Here is a 26,093-nt window from a genome sequence, read left to right on the forward strand (position 1 = left end):
TGCACTGGTGCACACAGTCAGTCATAAATACTGGTCTGATAACTGTAGCCAGAGACGGCCCACATGTTCAGTGTCCTGTGCTACGCATCCCAGAAACATGATATACAGCTCCTGCTCTATAGAGTTTTAAAAGGAGATAAAATATGAACTAGAACAAGCTAATTTAAAACCAGCACTGTTCTGTACAGATGTGGTTAATGCATGTTTTCCTTGAACTCTGCCCTGCTGTATAGATGTTGATGCCTAGTCGTGGGCCTGGAAGTTACAATTTGCCACTCAGATACCAGAAAATTAACATTGGCTGGGTTGTGTAACATGTTCTGAAAAACTGTTCTAACAGTGTGAGGAGTGGAAGAGGCTAAATGTATGACATAAGGTAAGAGTCAGGAGGTAAGAGTCATCTTACTACCCTTGCTTTGTATGTCTGCATTACTTTTGCAGACTGCTTACCTCAAGGCAAAATGCTCTGCCTTCTATACCTACAACTTAAATTACTGTTCAGCAAATTAAGAGGAAAATGTGTGCTCTGAATTTGGATGTCTTGTTTTTAAGTTGAACAATTAAAGATGGCACATATAGAAAATCCCTGTGATAGGGAAATAATAGTGTGTCTCAGTTTCCTAGATTCTTGAAGTCACCCAGTCTTTTTAGTGAGAAAGGAAAGATGTTTACAGTTCTAAGGTGTAGGTTTTAATCGTGAAATCATAGCTGTGATGGCACTGTTTTGTTTATAGCTTGGGAAACTTCAAATCATGTTTACAAAGATCATACCTTGTTTACAGAAGTTCTGAACTAAGGAAATGTCCATAACTCAAAAATCAACTAGTTATCTCAATTCTTATTGCCTTCTCATTTCTTAATTCATATTACTTAAAATGCCTTTATTTTAGTATATGTATCTCAGCACTTCTAGTGAGTTCCAAAAAAATACAGAAGTATTGCAGTCTGTTGCGCGTTAGGTGTCCTGGAAAGTCTCAGTTTATTCAGGCCTGCTAGGGTAGTTAGGTATATGAGAAATTTTCAGACTTTCTTAGGCTCACTGACCTTTGCTGCATAAACCTGTCCTGCTCCCTCCCAGAGATACTGTCATGTGGAACCCAGCTCCTAACAGTGCCTTTGTCTGGGTGTAGTAATTTGTTAACCTCTTATGTAATGCAGGAAGGATGAAAAACTTAATAGAAGGTGAACACCCTTCCCTGCAACCTATTAACAACAATCTTCAGATATTGGTGATGTGCCTGTTTGCAGGTTAAATTGCTTAGACACCTACAGGAGGACTCAGACTGTTTACTTCCTCTGTGCTGCTTTTAATGCAGAAAAAATTCTATGGGCTGCGACAGGCATTCCAACCATATCAGCTGAAGAGCAGGACAGGAGCAGGCCACTGGGTCTGTGCCTCTGGATACTGAGGAACTTCATGCCTTTAGAGTGGCATTAAATCTCCTTGTTTGTGGGATTTTGTTCTCTTAGTTAAATGTGTGGTCAGTGTTTGCAGGTGAAAGGCCATAGTCCTAACCACTTTATGGCTATTCCATCAATGTGAGATGAATTGGTTTCACTTTCTACAGCGTAAAGTATCTGAAGAAAAATGATGTGGGGGTTAGACATTTCTAGGCCAAACTGTTCCAGGTTACCCTTATCCTTCATAAAACTTTGGGCCTTGTCGTAGTTCAGCCCTGATCAGGACCAGACTACGCAGTCTGTCTCTCGCTTCCCCCACCCTCCGAGAGAATAGGAGGAGATGATATAAGAAAAAAACAGCTCAAGGTTTGAGATAAGGACGGGGAGAAATCCTTAAAGTTACCGTCACGGGCAAAACAGACTCGACTTGGGGAAAACTATTCATTTATTTCTAAAATTAGCAGGAGAATGAGACAGGGAACAAGATAACCTCCCCCCACCCCTCCCTCTTCCTGGGCTTAACATTATCTCTACTACCTTCCCCTCCCGAGTGGCACGGGGGGGGAAAAGGGAATGGGGGTCGCAGTCAGTTCATCACGCGTTGTTTTACGCCGCTGTATCATCGTCGCGGGAAGAACTCCTCGCATTCCTCCTCTGCTCCAGCGTGGGGTCCCTCCCACGGGCCACAGTCCTTCGTGAAACTGCTCCGGCGTGGGTCATCTCTTCCACGGGGTGCAGTCCCTCTAGAACAGCTGTCCCAGCGGGCCCTCCACGGGCCACAGCCTCCTTCAGGCCTCCACCTGCTCTGGCGTGGGGTCCTCCACGGGCTGCAGGTGGATCTCTGCCCCTCCGTGGACCTCCATGGGCTGCAGGGGGACAACCCGCTCCACCATGGTCTTCACCACGAGTTGCAGAGGAATCTTGGCCAGGAGCCATATTACTCCTCCCCCTCCTTCTTCACTGACCTTGGCGTCTGCAGCCGTTCCTCACAACAGGCTGGCAGATGCCTCTCAGGATCCTTTTTACATCTTATTCACTTCTCATCTCCTCTCCACTTCTTGCAGCCAGGCCGGGCCGAGTTGGGCCCAGTCGGCTGCCCGGCGGGAGGCCAGAGGGTGAGGCCTGCAAGGCCCATGAGGCTCGCGCCTCCCCCTCTCTGCCCCCCGCTCAGCTGCTTCACATCTTCTCCTCCTCTTTTTCCTGTTTTCCCCTACTTAAATATGTTATCGCAGAGGTGTTATCACGGGACATTCTGCTACCAATTGGCTCGGCCTTGGCCAGCAGCAGGTCTGCCCTAGGCCCGGCCGAGTCCACTGAACAAAGGGGAGCGACTTCTAGCAGTTTCCTACAGAAGCTACCACCTTAGGCCGCCCCTCACTAACAAAACCAGAACAGGCCTCTTCCTCAGAAAGTGCTGTAAGTGGAAGTTTTCAGCAAGGAGATTACACTAAATATATTTTTACATTGACTTAATGTGAGACTTGCTTCTCTATCTGCTCCAGAAGAGAGCTTGTCAAGTCAGTGTAAAACAGATCAAAGTTATATTCAGAACTATGCATCTGACACACTTGGATTTAAGAAAAATCAGACTGGTTCTCCTGGGGTTCACATGAGATGATAAAACATCATTGGATCACACAACAAAAGGCAAGTGTGTCAGCCTTACTGTAAATTAAGTCATCATGTTATTGTGGTCACAGTAATTATGCTGCATGCAGATTGCACAATGAATAATATTTCCTTCTAGTTTGTATCGCTGAATGCATGTGTCATGTTTACAAATAGCAGAGCTGTTTATCACTCGTCTGACTAGGTGTGCCATTCTGGATGGAGTTGTACAAAAGCTGACACGTAACAAGCCCAATTTAGACAACTTACTCTGAATGTGTACAAATAAACTTGCTTTTTTTTTTTTTTTTTTTTGGCAGCCTCATGGTGCCTCTTGCTCTACAAAGCATCTGGTTTTGCTCAGAAATGTTACGGGTGAGATTCAGACAGTACACACGTCACTAAAGTGCAGATATACATCTGCAGATGTACAGCCGGGCAGTAAGCGTATGGACACGCGTGGAATCGGGGCAATCTGACTGTGCCCTGAAGTGTGTGCTGTGCAGGATATGCCGACTGCACTGGGCCGTGTAAGGGGAAGATACGTCAGTCTAATCAAAGTGGCTTAGGCTGAGACACCAGATAGCCTGGCCCTGGTAGCCAAGAGCTCGGGGCAGGAGGCTAGCTCACCTTAGCTGCTGCAAGTCAGATGTACCCATGGAAACACTGGCAGTCAAGACAGAAGAGGATCCTGTAGCTCCCACTAAAATCAGTAACAACTTAAAGGGCAGTGGGAAGCCACTCCTTTTCTCATGTACAGTTTCACCTTTATAACTGAACTTAAATTGAAAAGAAAACCTAAAACAACTACAAAATAGTAGCATGCACACTGGGAATAGCACTAACCTGCATTTCACATATTTCACTTGCATTTCACTGAATCATCCATTTTAATCTGCCCTGCTACGAAGTCCCTGCAGCAGGAACAATTTCTGAACAGCAAAGTACTGAGAACAACTTCCACCAGACCTGCAGCTAATTTAAAAATTGCTAATTTGTAATCCAGACAGAAGATGAAAATAATGGATTGAACTAAAAGTTGTAGCAATGGTGAATTTTTTAAGGAATGTTTTTAAAGCAATCATAATTCGAATGTGTAAAATCAGGTCTTCTAGATAACACCTCTGAGTCTACTGCTATAAGCAGCACCCTAAAGCTTATGAACACTCTTGCATGTGAAGTTCCTTGTGCTCTTCAATATTTGTAACATCAAGCCTTATTTTATCATGAGTTTAATTTAAAACTCATTTGAAAACAAAGCGAAGGATCATGAAGATTTCAGTACCTTTTTAATTAGGACCTAAACAAGAAAAAGTTAACACTAATTTATGTTTGCTACTTTATTCAGTGAGCAAAACAAGCAAAATGAGAGACAGCTTTTCAATGTTCTTTTAAGTTAAAAGAATAGGTAAAACTAAACACAAACACAATGTGCCCCCAAACACACACTCAAAAAAAAAAAAAAAAACCCAGGCCCTGCAGTATAGAAAACCAGCAAGAGTCACAGACACTAGGCAAAACCAAGCCACTTAAAAATCCTGTCTCTGTCCACTACAATCACTGTTCATCTCTCAGATTATTGTTACATGTCGCAATAATTCTCAAGATGGTCTAGTTTGTGTCTTCAGATGGCAGGAGGGCTGTCCCAGCACGTTATAGTGATGGCAATTAGCTAACTCGGTTAAATAGATGTTCAGGTTTGGCTTTGTCTCGCCTGCCACGGTTCACAGTGACTGGTGTGCAGTGTTCATGGCTGTTTACACTGGCCACTTCGCAGGCCATCCTTGATTTCAAAAAACACACTTTTCAGAAGGACTCAAGGTATCCAGGCAACTAATGTCTCTCAAGATAGCCGAATTCACACTTAGCTCCATATAGTTAATACCAAGACACCCCTTAATTTTATTGTTTCACAACACCAGCACAATTGGACAATCCACGGGACAGGCCTGATTCTTCTCTCCAAATACTACTTTAACTCCTCACACTCCATCGAAGTTTAGTGCTGATTTTCAGTGAAATGATCGAGAAGAGATTCACACCCTTTTCTATAAAAACGTACATATAACCCCTGGACATTCATGGTGAGCAGAAAGAACGGCTTTCTCAAGTCTTAACTCCTTTGTGGTGTGTGGAATCATACCAGTCCTGTAACATAAATACAGAAGCTTACTTTAATAGCTCCCAGCGCAGCAGGTGATGGGAGAACAAGAATCAGATCTCAAACCTTTGTCCTTCTCAGCTAGCAGTTTGCCACCACTGTGAGTTTTATCAGCAAATATTCTGCTTCCCCCAACCTTCTCGCTGCCAAAAGCCTGCGGTAGACAGAGTAAGCTTTCCTGGGAAAAAAACAACTGTCTGGGATACTGGTACAAACTGTCATTTAACCCTCGAGGAGTTCTTTTTCGCTAGTACATCGACGCCGCTGCAGAAGAGGCTCCGTCTGTCGACAACTGCTCGGAAGCAACAGCTCCGCAAAGGGGATCCCAGCCTTCAGCAGGGAAATCTTACAGGTGTGGAGGTGATCCCTCAAAAAATGCCTGTGAAGCTGCTGCCCTGAGACTTCACCTTCCCCGGGGTCTCCGTGGCTGCTCAGCAAATGTCTTCCCCCTCCTTTGCGAATCCATCCCGAAAAGCCCGCGGGCTTCTCCCATCTCAGCTCTTTGTTACGTTCACGCTTTTAAAGCCCGAACTGCCCGGGGCCTGCGCACCCGCCTGCCCCCGACCTGGCCCGGGACGCCTCTGCCGCACGGCGCGGCTCCTACCACGCGTTCGCACCGAGCTAAATGTTCAAATTTTTAAGAAATAAGAGCGTAAGGGGTTCCTCTGACAGAAAGGCAGACGCGGGGTGACGGTGGGTCCCGGGTCAAGGGGCTGGGCGGAGCCCCACCGCACCCAGCCGCCCCCCGGCCTCTCCTCGCCCGCCCCCGCTCCCCACCCCGCGATAAGACCGAGGAGACCGGAGTGGGGGGGGTCTCTTCCCCTCCCCGGGCCGAGGTCCCCCCGGCGCGGCACCCCCCCCCACCTCAGCGGCGTGCGACGACCAACCGCCATTCGCGCCGCAGCCTCAACCGCCGCGCTGCGGGCGCTGGCCGCTCCCGGAGAAACCCGGCCGGGAGCGGGACGGGACCGCCCTCCCGGTGAAGGCTCCCGCCCGCTGCGCCGCGGCCCCGCAGCGCCGGCTCCCGGCGCGGGGGATGCGCCGCACTGCGCATGAGCGGGAGGCGGCGGAAGGGCCCGTGAGGAGCCGGGAGCTGCCGCTGCCGCCGTCGCCGGAGGAAGCCGTTGCCGCCGCCGCCCTCAGTCTCCGCCTGAGCCGGGAGGGAAGAGGCCTGCAGAGCCCTCAACATGGTGAGTGTGCTCCCGGGTCGCCTCTCGGCCGGGTCCGGTGTCTCGGGGCCGGCCAGCCGCGGCGGCGCTGCAGGGGCAGCTGGGGCCTAGTCGTGGCGGGCTGGGGTGTCCGGTGAGCGACGGAGGGGCAGGTTCCCGGGTGCCCCGCAGCCGGGACACGACGTCCTGGGGCCGTGGGCTCCTCAGTCCTCTCACTGAGCAGGGAAGGGAGGGTGTGTGGGGCCCGGGAAGGACGGTGCGGTGGGGCCCGGGCCGCTGGCCGCGGGGCCGGGAGGCAGGAGGCTGCTCCTGGGTAGGGGCGAGCGCTGGGGCCTAGGCGGGGGGCGCCGGGATCCCGCGGAGGCCTTCGGCCCGCCGGGCTCTGTCAGGCCTCCTCATGGCGAGGAGGTGCTCGCTCCCACTTTGTATGAGCGTTCAGGCACCTTTGTACCGGACAGGGGCGACAGAGGCGTTTTGTGGTCCGTGCCCTGTGTGGGGTGGTGAGCAGCAGTGACTGGAGAGAGTGTAGGGTGCTGCCAGAAACCAGGGGCTACTTGGAGGTTTTTGCAGGATTTCAGGCGGCTCAGGGCCCATTAAGTGCTGTCAGTTTACTAGGAAACTTGGATATGTTGATCCTTCTTGAACTGGGATTATGCTGGAGAATTTCTGGATAATTTGTTTTGTGGTTTTGGTAAGGCTTCTACTCATGTAAGTGTTGTGAAGGAGGACCTATCTATTTTGCATTTTGTCTGTAATTTTTTTTTCTTAATAGCTGAGGATTTGCTGCGAACTCTCAAATCGACTGACTTACTCCCTTGCCTCTTCTAGAGGGAAACTACAGTGTTTGGAACAAAATTTGTTGTTTTTGTTCACCTAAACAAAAGAAAAAGACATTCTTTAGGACTCTTTAGGGGAGTCCTTATTGTTTGCTTGCGGAGTGTCTTATGTGCCTGAGGGAACATGTCCATAGTCATACTTTTAGGCCTTCTCTGTATACAAAAGTTGTACAGCTTTAACTACACCTATACAGTTTCAAGTAGTACTTTTCTGTAACAACTGTATTATCTTGGGAAGGGTGTAGGAAGGAGTCTAAGATCTACTGGTGTACACTTATTGGTATAAAGACATCTTATACCTGCAATTGATATTATTCTGGCAAGCAATGTTAAAAGCATGTTAGAAAATAAAAATGGCGCCTTTAACTGATGGAGTTATGTTGGCATAAAAGTTTCATCAGCCAGGATTTAAATTAGCGGTGCAGTATGCAGGCCTCTAATAAACTTGTCACTGTGTTACTAGTTTAATTTTTAATTGAATAGTTTGATGTAGATCTTCACTTGAGTTTTTATGAGAGCTTAAAACTAAGGTCTGGGTGGGGCTCAGACTGTAGAGGTGGTGTATTTTAATTCTGCAGTTCTGAGACTGTCTCAAATAGCACTTACACAGTAACGTTACGCAACTTTTTATGAAGACTTTTTTTCCATAGAAATCACCTAGAACTGTCTCACAGTGTATCCAGAGTAGGTATGCAAAGTAAATACACAGTTGATGTCTTGTACATACGTCTATTATTGACTGCCTATGTGCTTAGAAATTTAAATTGAACAATACTGTAGTAAGTGGCAATATAACAGGAACAGTGAGGCGCGTTATTCTGAGAATAGCTTTTTGTGAGAAACAACAGAATCCTGTCTGCTTAGTCTTCTTGGAAATACCTCACTGAAGAACTAGCAGATGCGTTCTGTGGAACAATACCTACCAATCTATCTGTGTAGTATCAGATTGGAGGGAGTATCTGAATACTCCAGTCATGGCCCCAAGCATAATTGTTAGGCCCTGTGCAAACAAGTTCCAGGTTGTGCTTGTTGACTCCAGCACCCAGGTGAAAGGATGACATAGACACTGAAGTGGGACTAAATGACGGGCTGCAGCTTTTATAGGTAGTAAATACAGGTACGAATTGTTTCTGCTGCCCAGGTAGGGGATTCTATACCTGTACTTGTGGTATGTCAAAATCCTTTAGTTAAGGGAAAGAGCAGGGAGACTTCTTCACAGAGATCTGAAGATGTCCTTCCAGAAGCATGAGATTCAGCGTCCCATTTTTCTGCCCGTATGCACCACTGCTCTGGCTAGTCCTTCCAGTGGCTATGGCAGGTTCCTGGGGCCGAGTTGTTCGTCCAGCACAGCAAATGCTATTGTAGAGGCTCCTGCAGCTGGGGCCTGGCTCCTATTTGTCGGTGCAGCACCGCCAGAGCACTTCTGGCTCTGACTTAGTCTCAGCAGCATGGCCAGTGCTTTCAGGATAAAAGTTTCCCGGCTCTGAACTGTCTTTGTCCAATATCGGGAGGGGAGACCATTGCAGCAGCCTGTTAGGCTCGCTCTGGCCATTTAGGTGACTTGAAAAGTATTTTCTGTCCAGTGCTCAGGTACACCACCCTAGCAGTGTTCCTTGGATTGCTGATAGCTATCTGCCTCTCTTACCCACATTTTCATTTGAGCTGAGCACCATCAGTAGAAGTGGTCTCCTTCACCTTATCTGTTTGTTTGTTACTGCTTCATCTCAACATGAGGACAAGTAATGTGCCTGCGAATCAAGGTAGAGCAGCAGGCTGGTCTGTTGCACTCTAAGCTGTCCTCTCTGAGAAGAGCTACTACCTGTACTATTGCAAATGATTTAATGAATTTAGGACTATGTGCGATAATCAAGGCAAGTGTTTGAATATCCGTATGTTTATCCAGAGCCAAATGCTAACCTCATCTCTATTTACATTATCTATTTTATTGTCCAGTTGTGTTCTCTGAAGAATGTTTCTATACTGATAAATATGTAATTTCTTATTGCAAACCTCAGGTGACAGGAAGTTATTAAAATTTAGTATTACAAGAATTTATTGTCTGATGCTGTCTCCTGTAATGTTGTTGTACTTCATGACATTGTTATGCAGTGTTTAACTCAACAAGCTATTCTGCAAGGCTCTTTGGTATGGTACATATTCCTGTCTGTAGTAGTTTGTTGATATTAAATGTTTTTGGTTTTGGTTCTCTCATAGTAACACTTGTAGATTTTTGGCATTACACTTAGGACAGAGTAGTCTGAGTGCTAGACAAGATGGTGCATGATCTTGTTTCCTCTCCCAGCTTACCAGAGAACCTTTGAACTTAAACTGTAAAATCACTTTTAACTAGAGCCATGAAAAAATTATTCAGGAATATGAACTACTCTGAGAACAAGGTGGGAAATTTGTTGTGTAGCTCTTGATATTTTACTCGTGTTCTATAGTGCCAATGCAAATATAAGGTGTGAATACAGCTTTAATAGAGCTGCTGCCTTGGGCTGGAGTTAAGAATGCTAAAAAACTGACAACTTTATTTTGTCCTTTTTTAATTGAAAAAACCCTGATTTTTAGTGTTGTCTTCACCTCTCAGGTTAATGTGAATTACCTTAAAATGCTATTACAACTACTGCATTATTCTGGGTAGCTATATATTGATCTCCTATGAAAGGCTTTCTGCCCATATGCAAGTACTACAATTATTTTTATCCGCTAAAAGAACATTAGAGGGTGTAAAAAGCAACTTTGATTTTATGTTGCTTGCGATTTTTTCCTTCAATTTTACTTCTGAACAGACCTTGTAAATTTTTAAGTTTTGTTCTGTTCCACTGCAGACAAATGGATTTCACATCAGTTTGAAATGGAAGCTTAAAAATGTCCTTATGATCTTACTTTGTGTGCCCTCTTCTTGAAAAACTGCTGTAGAAAAAAAAATGTAGTTGAAGGGCATACTTGTTTACATTATACAGAAAGTACAGTTGTTTTGGTTTTTTTTAATTCTTTTTGTCTTTAACTTGAATTTTATGCATTTTCTTGGTAGTATACAGACATGCCATCACAGTTGGTGGATTAAAATGTAATTCAGTGCATTCGTAGGTTTCTGTTCTTGTGATTAGCTTGTGTTTCTTTGTTTGATAAGTCACAAGCAGTAAACCAGATTATTTGCAGGTGTCTTGTATATTCCTTTGACGGATACAGCCCAACGTGGAATGGTTCAGACACTGCAAAGGACCAGTATTCTCTTGACCGTTAGTGTGTGATAAAGATGTGACAAAACTGGCAGTCATGATCTGTAGGTTATTGCATGCACATGCCTGATCTGTGCGCGGGCTGAAGTTACTCTGTTTGAACTCACATCTCTGGGGTCCTTTGAAAATGCACGGATGCTTCCTGCAGCCAAATCTCTTGCTAGAGTTTAAATGCAGTTCATATAAAAGCCTAGATTTTGTGGTGGTTGATACTATTTTAAAAAAGGCTTTTACCTGTCACATGCCTGAGAACTTAACAGGCTTTTCTTTGAGTCCTGACTGAAACAAAAGCACAGATGTCACATCGTTCAAATTCCTGTAGTTAGCAGTGAAACTAGCCGGAATAGGATCATCTGGGAGAAGTGGCTGGGAAGGAAAGGGTGAAAGGCAGTTAGTTACTTATTGAGGAGTAACTGTGTGAATGCCTTCTTTGGGGGCCATAAGAAATTTTGGGCAAGGATGCTTCAAACTGATCGTGCACTGCTTGTCTAGATGGCAGCCGCGTTTACCCCTTGAGCAAGGTCCAAGAACAGGGTTTTGGTAGGAACCCTCAGCCCTCTAGTCTGGGTGGTGTGGGATGAAGGTTGTTATTGTTTCCTGTGGACGTTATCCAGGAGAGTGGAGCTCTCAGACAGCAATTTGCTATCCAGAAAATGTTGATGACCAATGTGCAGAGCTGGTCTTTGAATCTGAGGTGACTGAAAATTGAACGTAGAAGATAAGGAAAAACAACCATATAGTCAGAGTTGGCAGATCAGTTCTAGCATTGGTTTTTTTCCTTAGACTTGGAACTCTTACTCCCCTAGACGGGAGGAGCTTGAGGTCAGGAAAAAAAAAATATTTGGGGGAAAAAAAGCCCAAGGTTTTTGGTTTTTAGTTTTTTTTTTTTTTTTAAATTTTATTTTTACTCTTTCACCAAAGTATCTGATACTAGTCACTATCAAGGATAGGTTATTGAAGTAATCAAATTTGGTACCTGATGGAGAGGCAAATTTTCATTCTAAAATTCATATTATATCATTAGATGTTAATTGGAAAGATTTAATTATTATAGTTTTAAGAATCTACACAATTAAGCTTCTCACTTTGAGAAGTTATTCTGTGTTTTAAAAGTAAGTTCACCTCCTTTCTGTTATGACTTCCTCATTGTAAGAGGTAGCTTGGATACTACACAAACTTGATCGAAGGCTTACAGATCTGATTTTTTCCTTTTTCCCTTACCCCAAGGGGTAAGACTTAGTGGAAAACTTGTTTCATTTGTTTTCCATTGGTGTTCACTTGTATATTTCAGCAAGAAAGATAAATAAAATTCTGTCTTCTCTTTTAACTAGGGTTAAAGTTGAGATATTTAAAATGGATTGCATTGCATTACAGCACATACAATGGCAGTATAAGGTATGTGTTGCCAGATGACTACAGGATTAAAGGTTATAGGGTGCTCTGGCTTCTGTATTGCACACTTAAAACAATAATAGACTATTAGAGCTCAGCTTCTAGAAATAGCCCTTAAAAGTGCAGAAGGCTTCGAACCTGTTCCTGCTTGAAGTGTGGGTTTTTAATGTGATGAAAGAAGAGCTATAATAGAATAATAAAAACTCAGCAGTAATTTCATCCCTTGCGGTCCTGTAGTAGACCTTCAAAGAATTGTCCAGTCACTTAGGATGTGGAGTGTCTTGTCCACGTTGGCGAAACATCCATCAAATATAAAGAAAGGGCTTTAGAACTTCTTCACTAAAAATAAACTCCTATTTGACCAGTGAAAATATAGTTATTCCAGAAAAAGATTATGGCTGAACATTGTGATTGATAGCATCTTCATATATTACCGAATTGCTCTATTGATTAGTGTCATTAGCTACTTGACTCTTGGCGAATTCAATGTTCTTTTTTTAAAAAGGTTTTATATTGTTTCTATCGCTTAGGGAGCCCCAAGCACAGGAATATCTCATGTGCATATACAGGTTAAATTTTATCATAAAAATGATTTAAGCTGCAATTTTTTAATCTAATAATTTGCATTCTCCTTCTATGTGACAACATGGAAACCCCATTACATTTTGTGATCTTGGGCGTCCATGGTGAAGGCCTTGAAAACCTGTTCCTTGACTTTTGGTTGTATGTCATTGCTTTTAGAGTTTAACCTTGCAGGAGCAGGGCAGAACAAAGCCTCTTGATGTCTTACAGCATACTCACTATTAAACAGGGTATGCATACTTACGTGTACATGTTAAAAAAACAAACAAATAAAAAACCTTATGATTAAAGGCACTAGCTTTGTCAAAAAAAAAAATAGCTAAGGTAATAATTGTGACTCTGCCCTACTGTGCAGCTGATTCTGTGGTGATGCAGCTGTCTGGCTGTGTGGAACTGATCTGAGGAAGGCGGTAATTGATACAGAAAATGAGCCACGGAATTGTTTAATCTTCATTTGGAATTTCATTCATGGTTTGTTTTAATGTATCTGAGTTTGCAATATATTTTTTAAAACTGCAACTAAAAACACATTTGTCGTTTCTGGAAGTCATTCCACATGGTTTTGTCAGTGTAAGTGATTTTTGTGGAAGTTTGAGCTCGATACTGTAAGGTGCTGAATGTCTGCTGTGAAACTTGAGGCATGCAGGAGTTGTCAGCAAGTGGGTCTTTGCAGGACGTGCTCTGATGGCTTCACCTTTACCTGGAGCCACTTCTGAACATCTGAGTTTCAGAAACAAGTTTGTAGGAAATGGTCCAATGTGAGATTATTCAAGAGACTGAAATAAAGCAGCAACACATTGTAACTTTAAAAGTAGTATAGCCTAACTAGTATTACTGTGTTTTAGGTCTGTGTGTGCTAAAACTTTAGCTTCAGCTTAAGTGTTGTAGAAATAGGGTAGGGATGGTGAAGGGGGTGAGTTTTTTGGTTGGTTTTTTTTGTTGTTTTTGTTTGTTTGTTTTAAATGGATCTTAAGGAGTATTGATCTGTTTAGTGTATTATGTGAGTATCAATTTAAGCCAGATGTGATGCTCTTGTGGTTTTCTTTTTTTAAAGTGTAACTCTGAGTCTGTTAACTTTAACCTACTCTTATGAATGATAGTGTTCCCATTCACTGTCATCAACCAGCAGAAATCGAATTTGACTTTCAGGACAGATGAATTTGTGTTCTTGAAGTGTTAGTTCTTTTTTTCTAATGATAATGTGATTGGACACTAATTATCCTTTGGAATGAAAAGCTTGAGCTTAAACTATTCCTAAACCCTTTGTTCTTCTCTGAGGATAGTTTATCATGTGTAGAGATTTTTTTGGGCCTTTTTATTTCCCCATAATCCTTAAGAAGGGACCATGCACTTGGAAATTACAATAATGAACAGAATATACAAGTTTTGGTTAGACTGCAGCATAAACTACAAATGAAATATTTGTGCCCTGTAAGAAATCCAATCCTGACTTAAAAGTCAGAACTTCTGTTTACCAAGTTGTAACATACGGAGTCTTTCTGCTTTCAGTATGCTGAGTGAACTTTATAACTGAATTTGGATTTAGTGCAGGAACTGTACGATTGCTTTCTCTAGATCAGCAGTTAGTTCTGTGTAACTGATACCCTTGAAATGCTGGCTGTGCTTTTCCTCACCAAAAATATCCTTGAGAATCACTCTATGCTGCTAAATTACTGGCAGCAAGTTCTCCATTCAGTTTTGCGCGAGAGCAGAGAGGGATGTCTCTTGGTCTGGGCAGGAGGCCTGAAATTCCAAAACTTTCACCTTGGCTACTCATTCTCCCGCTTGCCTCCAGCACAATTACTTACCTTTTTTTTTTTTTTTTTTTTTTTTTTTTTAAGCTTCAGTTGCTGCACCTGTGAAATGGAGACAATACCTCCTCACAGGAATGTTTTGCAAATTATGTAGGTGGAGTTGAGCACCTTCAAAGTGAAAAATACCTTTAAAAAAAAAGTATTTTAAGCTGTTTCGGTGTGTAGCTCCCTGAAATGGATGACCCAGCTTAATTCCTTGCTGCCATCAAGAGGCACATAAAGAGATCCTGTTCCTGGCAGCGTGGTCTGGCGCCTGGTCCTGCACTAACTAGCTGGTGTTTCTGTTAGTTTGGTCAGCTGGGACCGACTGAATGCCAGCTCCCGTTCAGTGATGGCGAGCTGTTAAATGGCCTGTTCTGGCACATCTGTTGAGGCAATTAATCTATCAAATATTTTAATAGTCATGGGCTTACTTAGGCATCTCAATTTCCCTTTTATGGTAGGTGTAGGATTCTTCTATTGAGAGGAGAATTTTTTTTTTTTCTTTTCGAGAAACAAAAATTGATTTCAGTAGAAAGATGTCCTATCTTACAGCTGTATATGAATTTGCTATGCCCTTCAACTCTCTCCGGATATGCAATAAGAATACCCACTTTTATTTCTGTGATTGCTTTGCCAGCATGATTTTTGTGATGATTTAACTCAGTTTTGTTACAGTGTAAAGTACCTAGAATTAAGGTGAGTTTAAATTTAAAAAAAAAACAGAGAGAGAGAAAATAAGTGAGAGAGTCTTAATTGCTTGGGAAAATTATAAAAGGTATTGATTTAAAAAAAAATAACAGTACTGATGTGTGGGTGGGTGTGGTTTTTGTTTGTTTGTTTTTTGTCCAGGAAAACATTTCTAGTTACAGTATTGTCTGTTTTTACTAGAACAAGTTGAAATCGTCGCAGAAGGATAAAGTGCGTCAGTTTATGGTCTTCACACAGTCTAGTGAAAAGACAGCAGTGAGTTGTCTGTCTCAAAATGACTGGAAGTTAGATGTTGCAACAGACAACTTTTTCCAAAATCCTGAACTTTATATACGAGAGACTGTTAAAGGATCATTGGACAGAAAGAAGTTAGAACAACTATATAACAGATACAAAGGTGAGTACCCTGCGGTGCAAGGCCTGTTTCCTAGTTGTATGTATGTATTCTGAATTACCGTGTATTACTGCAGCTGTGCTCCTGTGCTTGGAAATTTTAACCAACTCTTTCAGCTTTCATTTTCTGTTACTATTAGTACATGTTAGAAGGGCTTCTGTTCCGTAAGGATTATGTGCAGTTGCTTTATGTGCTCTAAATATATGTACATTTGTACAAGACTAGGGTCTGGAACTTGAATTGTGTGTACAGTGAGTAACTGTAACAGTTAATGTGGATATTGGGTGTTTCTTCTAGGGAAGGTACATCACTCAGGACTCACTCCTGACAGAGTGAAAGGTTGCATACCAAGGATGGAGTCTACCTTAATTTTTATTCACCTCGTGCTTATTATCAGATAGTGGCAAACAGAGCAGAAAAGAAAACCAAGTCTCTATCTGTTATATAGCCAGTGTTCAACTGATGTTATCCTACCACAAATAGTATTCGGTATGATAGAACAAATTCTGTGGTTTAGCCCTTTAAAAAAAAAAATTAAAAATGAGTGCTGCATTTTCTGTCAGTTTTCATATGTCTGCATAATCCAAATACCATTTTCCTGAAGTCTTTGTTGGCTTACATTAGTAGATCTTGTTAGTGCACTTGAAATGTGAGCATCTCACTTCCAGACCAGATGTTGATTCCTTCGTGGAAAGAGGAGTGTGCCTGGCTGACTTGGAATCAGTAATGGGGCAACGTAACTTTCCTCTTGGAGGTTACCGTGTCCAATCTCATGCATGCTGGTGGTGCCAGAAAATGCATAAAACTAATGTTGACTTCGTAGTTTATGGGCAGATTTGATTATTTCATCAGTACAGCTTGCATAAATGGACACTGCCAAGTGGTTTATAATGGTAGACAGATGGACAGTCTTGCCAAAGATGGCAATAATTAAATGTGCTGGTGGGAAAGGACCACTGTTCTCTGTGTGAAATGAGTCACAATTTCATGCGTATTAGGCTGAAAACAAATGTTTGTGGTGCTTTTGTCTCTCAAAGCATAAGCTTCATTGTATGGGAGGCATTATTGTAGTAACTTCCTCAATTGTTGGAGCTTACCCATTGAAAATACTAATTTAATTTCGTTTTAAAAATATTCACTTAAGAGCTGATCCCAAAAATGAGTTAATGAAAATGTTTACTTTTCCTGAATACTATTGTTGAATAAATAAACTTTTTCAAAAATATGTTCTTCTTGATACTTACTTTTATATCCCAAAGATCCTCAAGATGAAAATAAAATTGGTATAGATGGTATACAGCAGTTTTGTGATGATCTAGCTCTTGACCCAGCCAGCATTACTGTACTCATCATTGCATGGAAATTCCGAGCTGCAACGCAGTGTGAATTTTCAAAGCTGGAATTCATGGACGGCATGACTGAGCTCGGGTAAGTGTACAGTAAGTATTAGACACTGATAATGTAATCCAGTGTCAGAAACTGGAACATACAATGAAACAGCCCTGTTTTGGGGAATTCATGATCACGTTATCCTTTCAGACTCCGGAGACTTTTCAGAGTCTAGCATCAGTTGTCTGCCTCTGTAAAAATGTACTGTCTATGTACTAGATACTTAGTGACCAAAAAAAGGGAGGCAACTTTGAGAGTGCTACTTGCATGGATTGTGTGAGTACTTCAGTTAGTTGCCGTAGAGCTACTCAAGTAGGTAAAGCAAGGATGTTGGTCTGCAGTCTGGCATACCTGGGTGTCCTCTGCCTTGTGAGACTGGAGTAGTCTTTATCACGTTCTTCTGAAAATCTCATGGATTATAGAATCTGATGTATCAGCTAGTATCTATGAATGGCAATGTGAAGAGATAACAACAAAGAAATGAAATTGTGCTATAGGTGCAGACTAAAGACTTCTTGAATTTTGTTTTGATAAACATACTGCATTCCACAGAAAACTTTAAACTTTTTTTAAAGCTGTAACTCATATTTTATGGCAAAATGAATAATACACAAATAAACATACTTTTCAAAATGCAGATGTGACAGCATAGAAAAACTGAAGGCCCAAATTCCTAAAATGGAACAAGAATTAAAAGAGCCAGGAAGATTTAAGGATTTTTATCAGTTTACTTTCAACTTCGCAAAGAATCCGGGACAGAAAGGTTTAGGTATGTATTCTTAATCATAAACCTTTTGTAAATATGGAAAATGGCTGATTAAAACAGTAAGTGAAAATATTATTGTGATCCAATGAGTCTGAAAGATAGCCACGCTTGGGGTAAAATACATCTCTCTGTTGTGAAAGATGGATGTCAATTTCAGGTGTTCAAATTGACAGAAATATCTGCATCATTAACATAGACTACAAAATTTTGAGAGGGTTTATTCTTTCACTAAGAGCACATGCAGTTCTCAGTAAGCACAGAGGATTATGATCTTACATTAAAGGCATAATTACACCATTTACAATTTTCAGCACTGAACAGATTAATTGAATTTTTACTTTTAGGATAAATTTAAGCTGTAAAACTGGTTTCCATGGAAGTACACTTGTACAGTGTCTCCTGTAACACCAAAAATGCTTCCAAATGTCTTGGCAAAATAGTATTGGAATACTACAAACAGATTTCTATATCCTGGGCTTGATGCCTGCTGTTGGTAATAGGTACCTACCTACAGCCTTTTTATTTTTTATTATTATTATTATTATTATTATTCCCCCCCCCAGCTCACAGTATTTTTTTTTCATTATTTCAGAGCTCCTCTGCTGATTGTGCTTTTGACTAGTATAACAGGTGAAGTGGGAAAATAACTTATTTTAAATAATTTTTTTAGTAAACAAAAACCAACACCAAAGACATGACAAAATACCACACTTCAGATGGAACTAAATGAACAAACTGTAGATCTAGCTATTCAAAGCAGCAGAAATGAGGGAACAAAAACTTCTGTCAAGCAGTAATGTTAACCAACCAGAGTGCGTATTCATTTCTATACAGTGCATCTGAGATACTAACCATAACTGGTATATAATGACTCTGCAGCTGTTAACTTCTTAAGTTAATTGTACTACTTTTGAGAAGAAAGGAAATACTGAAAGGCCAGTAGGTTCTTTCTTGGCAGCTTGTGAATTTATTTTTCTCAGTAATGGAAATGCTTTAAACTGACTGCCACTGACCAGCTTTGCATTCGTGCGCTGTGAAAAGATGAGCATTCTGCTTTGGTTTTGTTGTCTTTTATATGTGGACTGACTTCTTGCTTAAAATGAATATTGAAAAGTAAGTAAATAAGTAAAAGCTCCATGTCTTAGTTTCAACTCTGTCATTCTTTAACATCTTTCTGTATCCTGTTTTTTGTTTTAAATTGGATTGTGAGTCTCATTGCCTTTGAAGAAGCTAAAAGAGCACTGCTAAACTGTTTAAAAATACTTGTGCGTGCAGGTAGTCAGATCTGAATCCTGCAAATAGATGCACTGACTCTTATTTCTTGTAGGAGGTCATATTATTATTTTGGGGTTTTTTTGGCTGCTACAACAAGGAAAATGCGGACGGTAATTGACTTGTGAGAGGATCAAAGTTAGGTTATGAAGAGTGTCAGCGTGAAATCAGTCCTACAATGTGACCAGTTGCAGGGTTTTGGTTTTTGTTTTCTTTTTTTTTCTTCATGGTTACCATTGTAACGTTTGTATATTGTTTTTAATCTTTAAATAGTTTTACACAACAAGGAGTATTCTGCAGAACTGTTGTAAGGTGGTAAAAGTCAAATGACAAATCACAATGATACCATAATTACATGATTATTTTTAACTATATTTTCTCACAGCTTCAGAATAACAGAACTATTTGATATAGTACTTGCTTCTTATTTTATTTCCCATATTTTTAAGGCATAAGCAAGACTTGCATTCTTTTTTCTAACTTTTTCTTCCCATAGTCCTATATGGAAATAAATCTTTTGAGTATCCCAGATGGAACAGACATCGCTAAAATTTTTTACCAGGAAAACGAAGTCCCTTGCTTTATTTCTTATTCGTCTTAAAACTCTTTATGCAGTTTAAACTCTAATAGTGTAAGAGACAAGTATTGTTTTCTCAGATTCATATAGCATATACATAGTTTAAGTTGGTGGGTTGGGTTTGTTTGGTTTATTTTTGGTGTGGGTTTTTTTTTTTCTTAAGTCTGGGTGTGGAATTGATGTAGAACTAAGCTTGAAATCTGGATGGTTACCAACCCTTTTTGTGCCAATAAATACACAGTTTTAGGCATGAATTTACAATAGAGCAGAATAATTCTGGAAACCCTGAAGCAAAAGAATATTGGGAGAGGTGCAGTGCTGAAAAGTAAGTGCTCCTAGTTAGGCAATTAATTTTGGAGTGTTTAAGTAACTGCTTGTAGGAACTTGCAAATTGATTTTAATGTATATTGGTCTCTGGTCTTGTAAACATTGTTCAGGCACAGTTCTGGAAATGTATTTTCTCTGCATAATTCCTTACTACCACATAAGTACTGTGGATGTCTTAAAAGCTCTTGTGATATTTGTGTATCATATGAGAATACCTTTTAGCTGATGTTAATCTCAAACATTGTTTGCTTCTCTTGCATCTCTCTGGATAAAACTTGAAATGGAGTATGTGTTTTGAGACTTTCATATTTGATCCACGAGGACTTTCCTGAGTGTTCTTTCACTTTCTTACAAACACTTGAAATTATATCTTTATTTTTGAACTTTATGATTTCATCAAATTTGTTTTAAAACATATAGTTTGTCCTAAGACATTATGTCTTTGTTTTACATGTTTGGACTCACATAATGAGTTTGAGGTTGCAGCCTCCTGAGATCTGTTTTTTAATGGCCTTTGCTCTCCCACAAGAATAATCTTAAAATTGTATAAGCATGTTGAAATGCACAGTTTGTTTATAGTGTTTGTTTATAAATAGAAATATGCAGGGGTTTGCTGACCTTGCATTTTTGTATACCTGCTTTTAATACATCACAAATAAATAAAACTTTGTTTTCTAATATGTTTCCTTGAGGAACTTATCAGCCTAATCTGGTTTGTATGTATTAATGTTTAGAAAGATAGTAATTTTAGTTCAAAGCTGAAGTACATATTTTTGTGTCTGAATCTTTTGTTAAAGAGAGATACCTAGCCTTTACACTCTTAAGTTGTGATTTTCACATACAGTTTATTTACTGAGGAGTAGTGACTTTTGTTTAACTCGTTTCTGCTTCTCGAAACTCAAACTTCCTCTTCTGTCTGAAATCACACCCCTTTGCAGCTGCTGGAAAATCCTCCACAAATTTTATGCTTAACTTTGGTCAGGAAGCATTATAATGTGAATATGCTGTTTGAGAAGAACTTTTACTATCAAAGATACTATAAACTCCCCCATCACCATCTATTTTCCCTCCAGCAATGCGGAGTTCATACTTTGTTTTGTTTGCTGTTGGTTCCACCTCTAAGATCCACCTCCCTGTTTTTTAAAATAGTTTGGGCATCTGGGGGAAGGGAGTAGTTTTCTTGGGTTGCGGCAGCTTTCTTATTTTTTTTTTTTCCTGAGGTGTAGTTGATCACGTGCCTCTCCTCTCTGCTCTCACAACAGAATTGTTTATGGAAGAAGAGATTTGCTAGACTGCAGAATATATATTAGAGCTTTTGTTAAAAAAAGAGGTCACTTTACTAGGTGGCCTTTTGGGGGTTACTGTATGTACTTGGTGATGGATACTGAATTTAATATTGCAGGTAGCAGCGTTCTGTTACACAGTACAGAGGTCCTTGTTAATTCCTGGTAATGGAGATAATGCTAGCTAGAGATTTAGAGCTCAGATACATACCTCTCTTTTATCAACTAGCATGTTACTGTATGCCACTAATAAACAGTAAATACATGTCAGTTTAGCCTTTGGCAAATACCAGGGACGTAAGGGCTGGTTTTTATTTTATTCTTTACATGCTAGACTAACCACTCTCTTTTTAACTGCTAGACTCTAACAGCACCACTGCTGACAGCCGTACGCCGTTGCCTGACGGGCAGCAGGCTGTTTTTCCTGAACTGTGTCAGTTCAGGTTTCTCAGTCATCCTGAGAAACAGATTCAAAACAAGCAAGAACTTAACAGGAGTGTCTGGAGGGGGAAAAAGACCCCCAGAATCCAGACCAACACAACCCCCTCCCCCCCAGTTCAACCCATCCAAAAAAAAGACCAACAACTAATAAACCAACTGTCAACCATCTGCTTGTGCAGCACTTAAAGATTTAGTTTTTTTCAAAAGGAAACTTGGTTTAAAAATGAACACTGGACAAAAGCCATGTTACAAAGCCAACACCTAAAACAAGATTACTCTGAAATGAAATAATAAAAGCTAGTTTTATGTAAATTGTATTTTATATATTTAAAAAAATTAAAGCAGATCTTACTGCAAAATACTACAGATTTGCTTTTCAAGTTAATAGCATTTCTAAGACAAAAATATTTAACTGAAGTATTGTTAGGTAGCAAAAGGCATATGAAACATCCTTGTGTGTTTTGGATATTTTAGGTATTAATATGGGCAATTTTCAGTTCTCTATTCAAGTGATAGTATCAAAATCTAGAAAATATTTGTGTAACACTTTATTTATGGTTACCTTTTTGGAAAGGATCCATGAGTATATTTGCATTAGATTAATCTTTTCGCCTCTATGAATATATGGTTCATCTTAGTCTTAGATATCTGTGGAGACGATGTGTTTGAAATTTGTCTCTCTAAAAGTAATATATTTTAATATTACAGATTTAGAAATGGCCATTGCCTACTGGAATTTAGTACTTAATGGAAGATTTAAATTTCTAGACTTGTGGAACAAATTTTTGTTGGTAAGTTTAAATCTTTACATAAACTGGACTGCACTGTTTTCAAAACTTGGAAGATTAATATGTTTAAATTATTGACTAGATGAAATAGACTACTTTGACCTAGATCCCAGACAGTGCACTTCATAGTGTGTACAAGAGAAGTATGTTTTGGGGATATGGATGTGTCCAAGATAGTAAAAATGAATGTATAAGGGTTTTTGCATTTATATTTTTTTAAACATAAATTTTCCACCCCTCCAAACAGGAACATCATAAAAGATCAATTCCTAAGGATACCTGGAACCTTCTCCTAGACTTTAGTACAATGATAGCAGATGATATGTCTAACTATGATGAGGAAGGTAAACACTTCCATTTTCTTTCATTAACTTCTGACTGTGTTTTACGCTACATTTATTACTGTGTATCTGCTTTGGCACAGCTGTCTAACAGCGTAATTAGAATATCACCAGTGATCTGAATTTCAGTTAGAGCTACTTTAATGCATGTTGTTGTCATCTGTTTATTACTGCAGGTTTAAAAAAGAAATGCTAAACTTTAAATCCATTTTCTTTTTTTCTTCTGTCTGAGCTCTAATACTAATTCTTTCCTATTGAGCTGAACTCGGATATTTGTGCATTTAAAAAAAAAAAAAGATTATCTGTCAGTGCAGTTCTTGGCATCTTCAGCTAAGTAACTGATTCATTACTTGCTCATTTCGTCCTCTGGTTATTCCATTTCTTAGCCGAGAATATTTTTTAAGTTTAGTTGCTTCGGTTTATGTGAAGATTGGGCATGTGAAGCTGGCAGCATACAGGGATTGTTAAACTTAAGCTATTTCTTAGCAAATATGTTTCTTGTAAACTTTTGTATCGATCTTTCCTCTTCCAGTCCATCTGTAGCCAAGAACAGCTAATTACCTTCAATTGTTGGCATCAGTTCAGTGAGTGGAGGAAACTGTGAACTTCTGATACTTCCGGAGCAGAGGGGATATCTAATAACTATGGACACCTCTCATTCTGTTATCATTGAGCAAATGGGCTGCTGCCAACAATAAATCAACGTACTTTAGAAAGATAAAAGGCAGAAAACCTGTTTTAATGATAAGGAATAAAAATATTTTGGGGGGGAGAAATCCCAGCCCACAGTTGTTTTGAACCGCCACAAAACCATCGTGCAGATGAGTGGGCACCTCTTTCAGTGTGGCTGCCCATAATAGGTACAATATTGATAGGCATTTTAACTGCCTCTTGATGAGGAATACAGCAAAGTGTCTGTAGCGTAACACAGCCTTCTAGGGCGTTACACTGAGCTGCTGGCTGTCAGGGCGCGTCTTGCTGGTTTGGGGTACGGCTAAGTGCTGATTCTAACAGACGAGCATTGCGTTCGTACAAAATGGATTTGTGAGCACTAAATGCTGTGGTATGGTAAGACATGCTGCTGCTTACAGCATAGACCGCTTCATCCAGCATTCAGTGTGTTTTAAGCAGCTGTTGCCATCCTGTAGATCAAGTTCCAGTGCCAAAACCAGGACAGTTTTAAGCTACAATTTTTGTCCTTTTTTTTTCCTCCTTTTTTTTGGTGAGGAAGATGAAGGAAGCATGACTCTTGAAAGGGATGTGTGTATTAACTGGGTTTAAAGGAAGTAGAAATCTTTAATCAGCTCTTAAATTTCAAGCAAGAAAATAAAATTACAGTTTTTATTACAGTTTTTTTTACTTGAAACTATACCTAGTTAAGACTGAAAAGTAAATAACTTGTTGAAATCTGAAATTTTAAAAAGAATGCTGTATTGAACTGAGTTCTTATGTTTGGGTATTTTTTTTTTATTTTTTTTTTTTCTTCTTTTAGGGGCATGGCCAGTTCTTATTGATGACTTTGTGGAATTTGCACGCCCTCAAATTGCTGGGACAAAAAGTACGACAGTGTAGCACTAAAGGACCCTTCTAGAGTGTACATAGTCTGTACAAATATCTGAAATGGAAAATTGCACAGTCAATTTCTGCTGGCTGGACTGAACTGAAGATCAATCCTCACAATATGGCTGAGGGTTGAGACAAACCTTTAAGGATACATCTTGGACCATATCATCTTTCATTCTTCTACTGGTGGTTTGGGCTTTTCTTCTAGTCTGGACCACTGTTGCCCATTAAAATTCCAACATTGTGGATTTCATCATGGAGGTTTTTTGGGTTTTTTTTTGTTTGTTTGTTTTGGTGTTTTGTTTTTTTTTTTTTGTTCTTTTTTTTTTTTTTGTGGACCACCCTAGTTTCATCTCCCGTAAGTCCTAGAAGCTTTATAATTATTTTGAGGTTTCTGGTTTCACATAAAGCACAATGCTGGTCATCATCAGACAACTGTTGTATGGCATCTGAATTATACAGATCAACATCAAAACAATTTTTAAAAGAATCCTTAAATATACACTTGGGGCTAGTTGCAGAGACTGTATTGATAGCACTTCCTGTAAGAGTGATATATTTAAGTGTACTGGGTCCGATATCTTTTTTTTTTTTTTTTTTTTTTTTAATTTTCTGGAAAAGTACAGGTATCGTCAAAGTGAGTTCTGGTAAAAACAACTACAGAAATAACCAAGAAAACCTGAGGTTGTTGAGAGTGGGGTATCTAGGTGCCTATCTGAATGGTTTGATTGTACATCAGCTGCCTGTGAGAACAGCTGAAGTACGACACAACTACTGTGCACTTAAAGCACCCGCGTTCGGTGTCGTAGTCAGCCTTTAGTGAGCGTCACTGAGATAAGCTGTGTGCGTCATGATAGAATCTAATATTCGCTAGGTTATTATCTAAGAAATCAGATTTCATTACAGTTTTGAAATGCTTATCTGTCTGTCAAAGAAAGGTTTTTCATTTCTGTGGAAATCGAAAACTTGAATATACGGAATTTGTGTCTTAAATGTTTGCTACACAATACAGTATTTTAAATTGAGACACGGAATTTTTATGGTTGAGGTGTGACGAAACAAATGGCCCTGTTGTACAAGAAGCTGGTGAGTTTGATGTGACTCTAGGTTTTGAAACCATTATCCTGAGAAGTAAGTTAACCCTTTATAACATATAGGTACTGCCATTATGGATGACACCCATTTGTTAATTATTTTGTTGAGTTTTCCTTAAATTGACTTATCACTGTGGTTGCCAAATACAGAAATTGAGAGTAAAGCTTTCCCAAACAAGCACAGATCAGATATAAGATACTACACTGGCTTTGTTTCCTTAAATTATTTTGTTGATCCATCACTACTACTTACTGTCTTACTGCCTTTAACTAAATCAAGTTCTTTTTGTTCAAAACAGGTTTTATCAGATGTAATTCTTTATTTTTAATATTGCAAGAGTTCTTGAGCTGCTCTTGTGCTAAACATGGTCTTTTATTCCTCACTTAGTTACTTGTGAAGAGATCTGGTAAATGCTGCTCTGTAAAACAAGCTGTAAAATACCAAGCTCCAGGGAAAAAGCAAGACTCTAGTTACAAGTAAGGACAGAGGTTCAAGTCCATGCTCTAAATAGTCCCACGATAAGGCTAAAATTTTTTTTTAAATTAATAATTGGTACTTGCACTAAACAGCAGAACACTTTTATGCAGATGCTAAAAGTATTTTAGCAAAAAAAATTGACTACTAAACTGCTAAAAAAAAAATTGTTTTCTCTGAAGTTGACCATAAGGCTAGTGCCCCTTACAGCAGTGCTCTTTCAAGAAAATCCATTTGTGCATTTATTTCAAGAATACAATTCCACAAAAACACTGCAAACTTTGTCCAACTTCTGGAATTGGCTATGCCCAAACCAGTGTGTTTTGCTGCTTTCAGTATTTCCTTTCTCAATTTTGTGTAAATATAAACGGGGACTTGAAATGACGGGGCGGGGGGGTGGCAAAAAGCTCTACAAGGTATCTATGCGTGCTGTTTGTGTCCTGAGGGGTTTGGTACAGTTCCAGATTGATTGATTAGTTCCAGTA

At 40.1% G+C, this 26,093-nt stretch overlaps 1 protein-coding gene and 1 long non-coding RNA gene across 2 annotated transcripts in view; one reads left to right on the forward strand and one right to left on the reverse strand.

The window, feature by feature from the left end:
• LOC147599723 (uncharacterized) overlaps positions 1-26,093 on the reverse strand; it is a 344,381-nt gene that overhangs the window by 191,876 nt on the left and 126,412 nt on the right. The window lies entirely within an intron of this gene.
• DCUN1D1 (defective in cullin neddylation 1 domain containing 1) lies at positions 6,227-24,292 on the forward strand. Its single transcript, XM_086754300.1, has 7 exons — positions 6,227-6,360; positions 15,079-15,295; positions 16,552-16,720; positions 17,320-17,450; positions 22,056-22,138; positions 22,383-22,479; positions 23,969-24,292. The coding sequence occupies exons 1-7, from the start codon at positions 6,358-6,360 to the stop codon at positions 24,046-24,048; spliced, it is 780 nt and encodes a 259-aa protein (XP_086610426.1). The 5' UTR covers positions 6,227-6,357; the 3' UTR covers positions 24,049-24,292.

This window comes from Chlamydotis macqueenii, chromosome 9 (assembly GCF_036417535.1).
Source record: "Chlamydotis macqueenii isolate bChlMac1 chromosome 9, bChlMac1.mat, whole genome shotgun sequence".
NCBI classification, from domain to species: Eukaryota; Metazoa; Chordata; class Aves; order Otidiformes; family Otididae; genus Chlamydotis; species Chlamydotis macqueenii.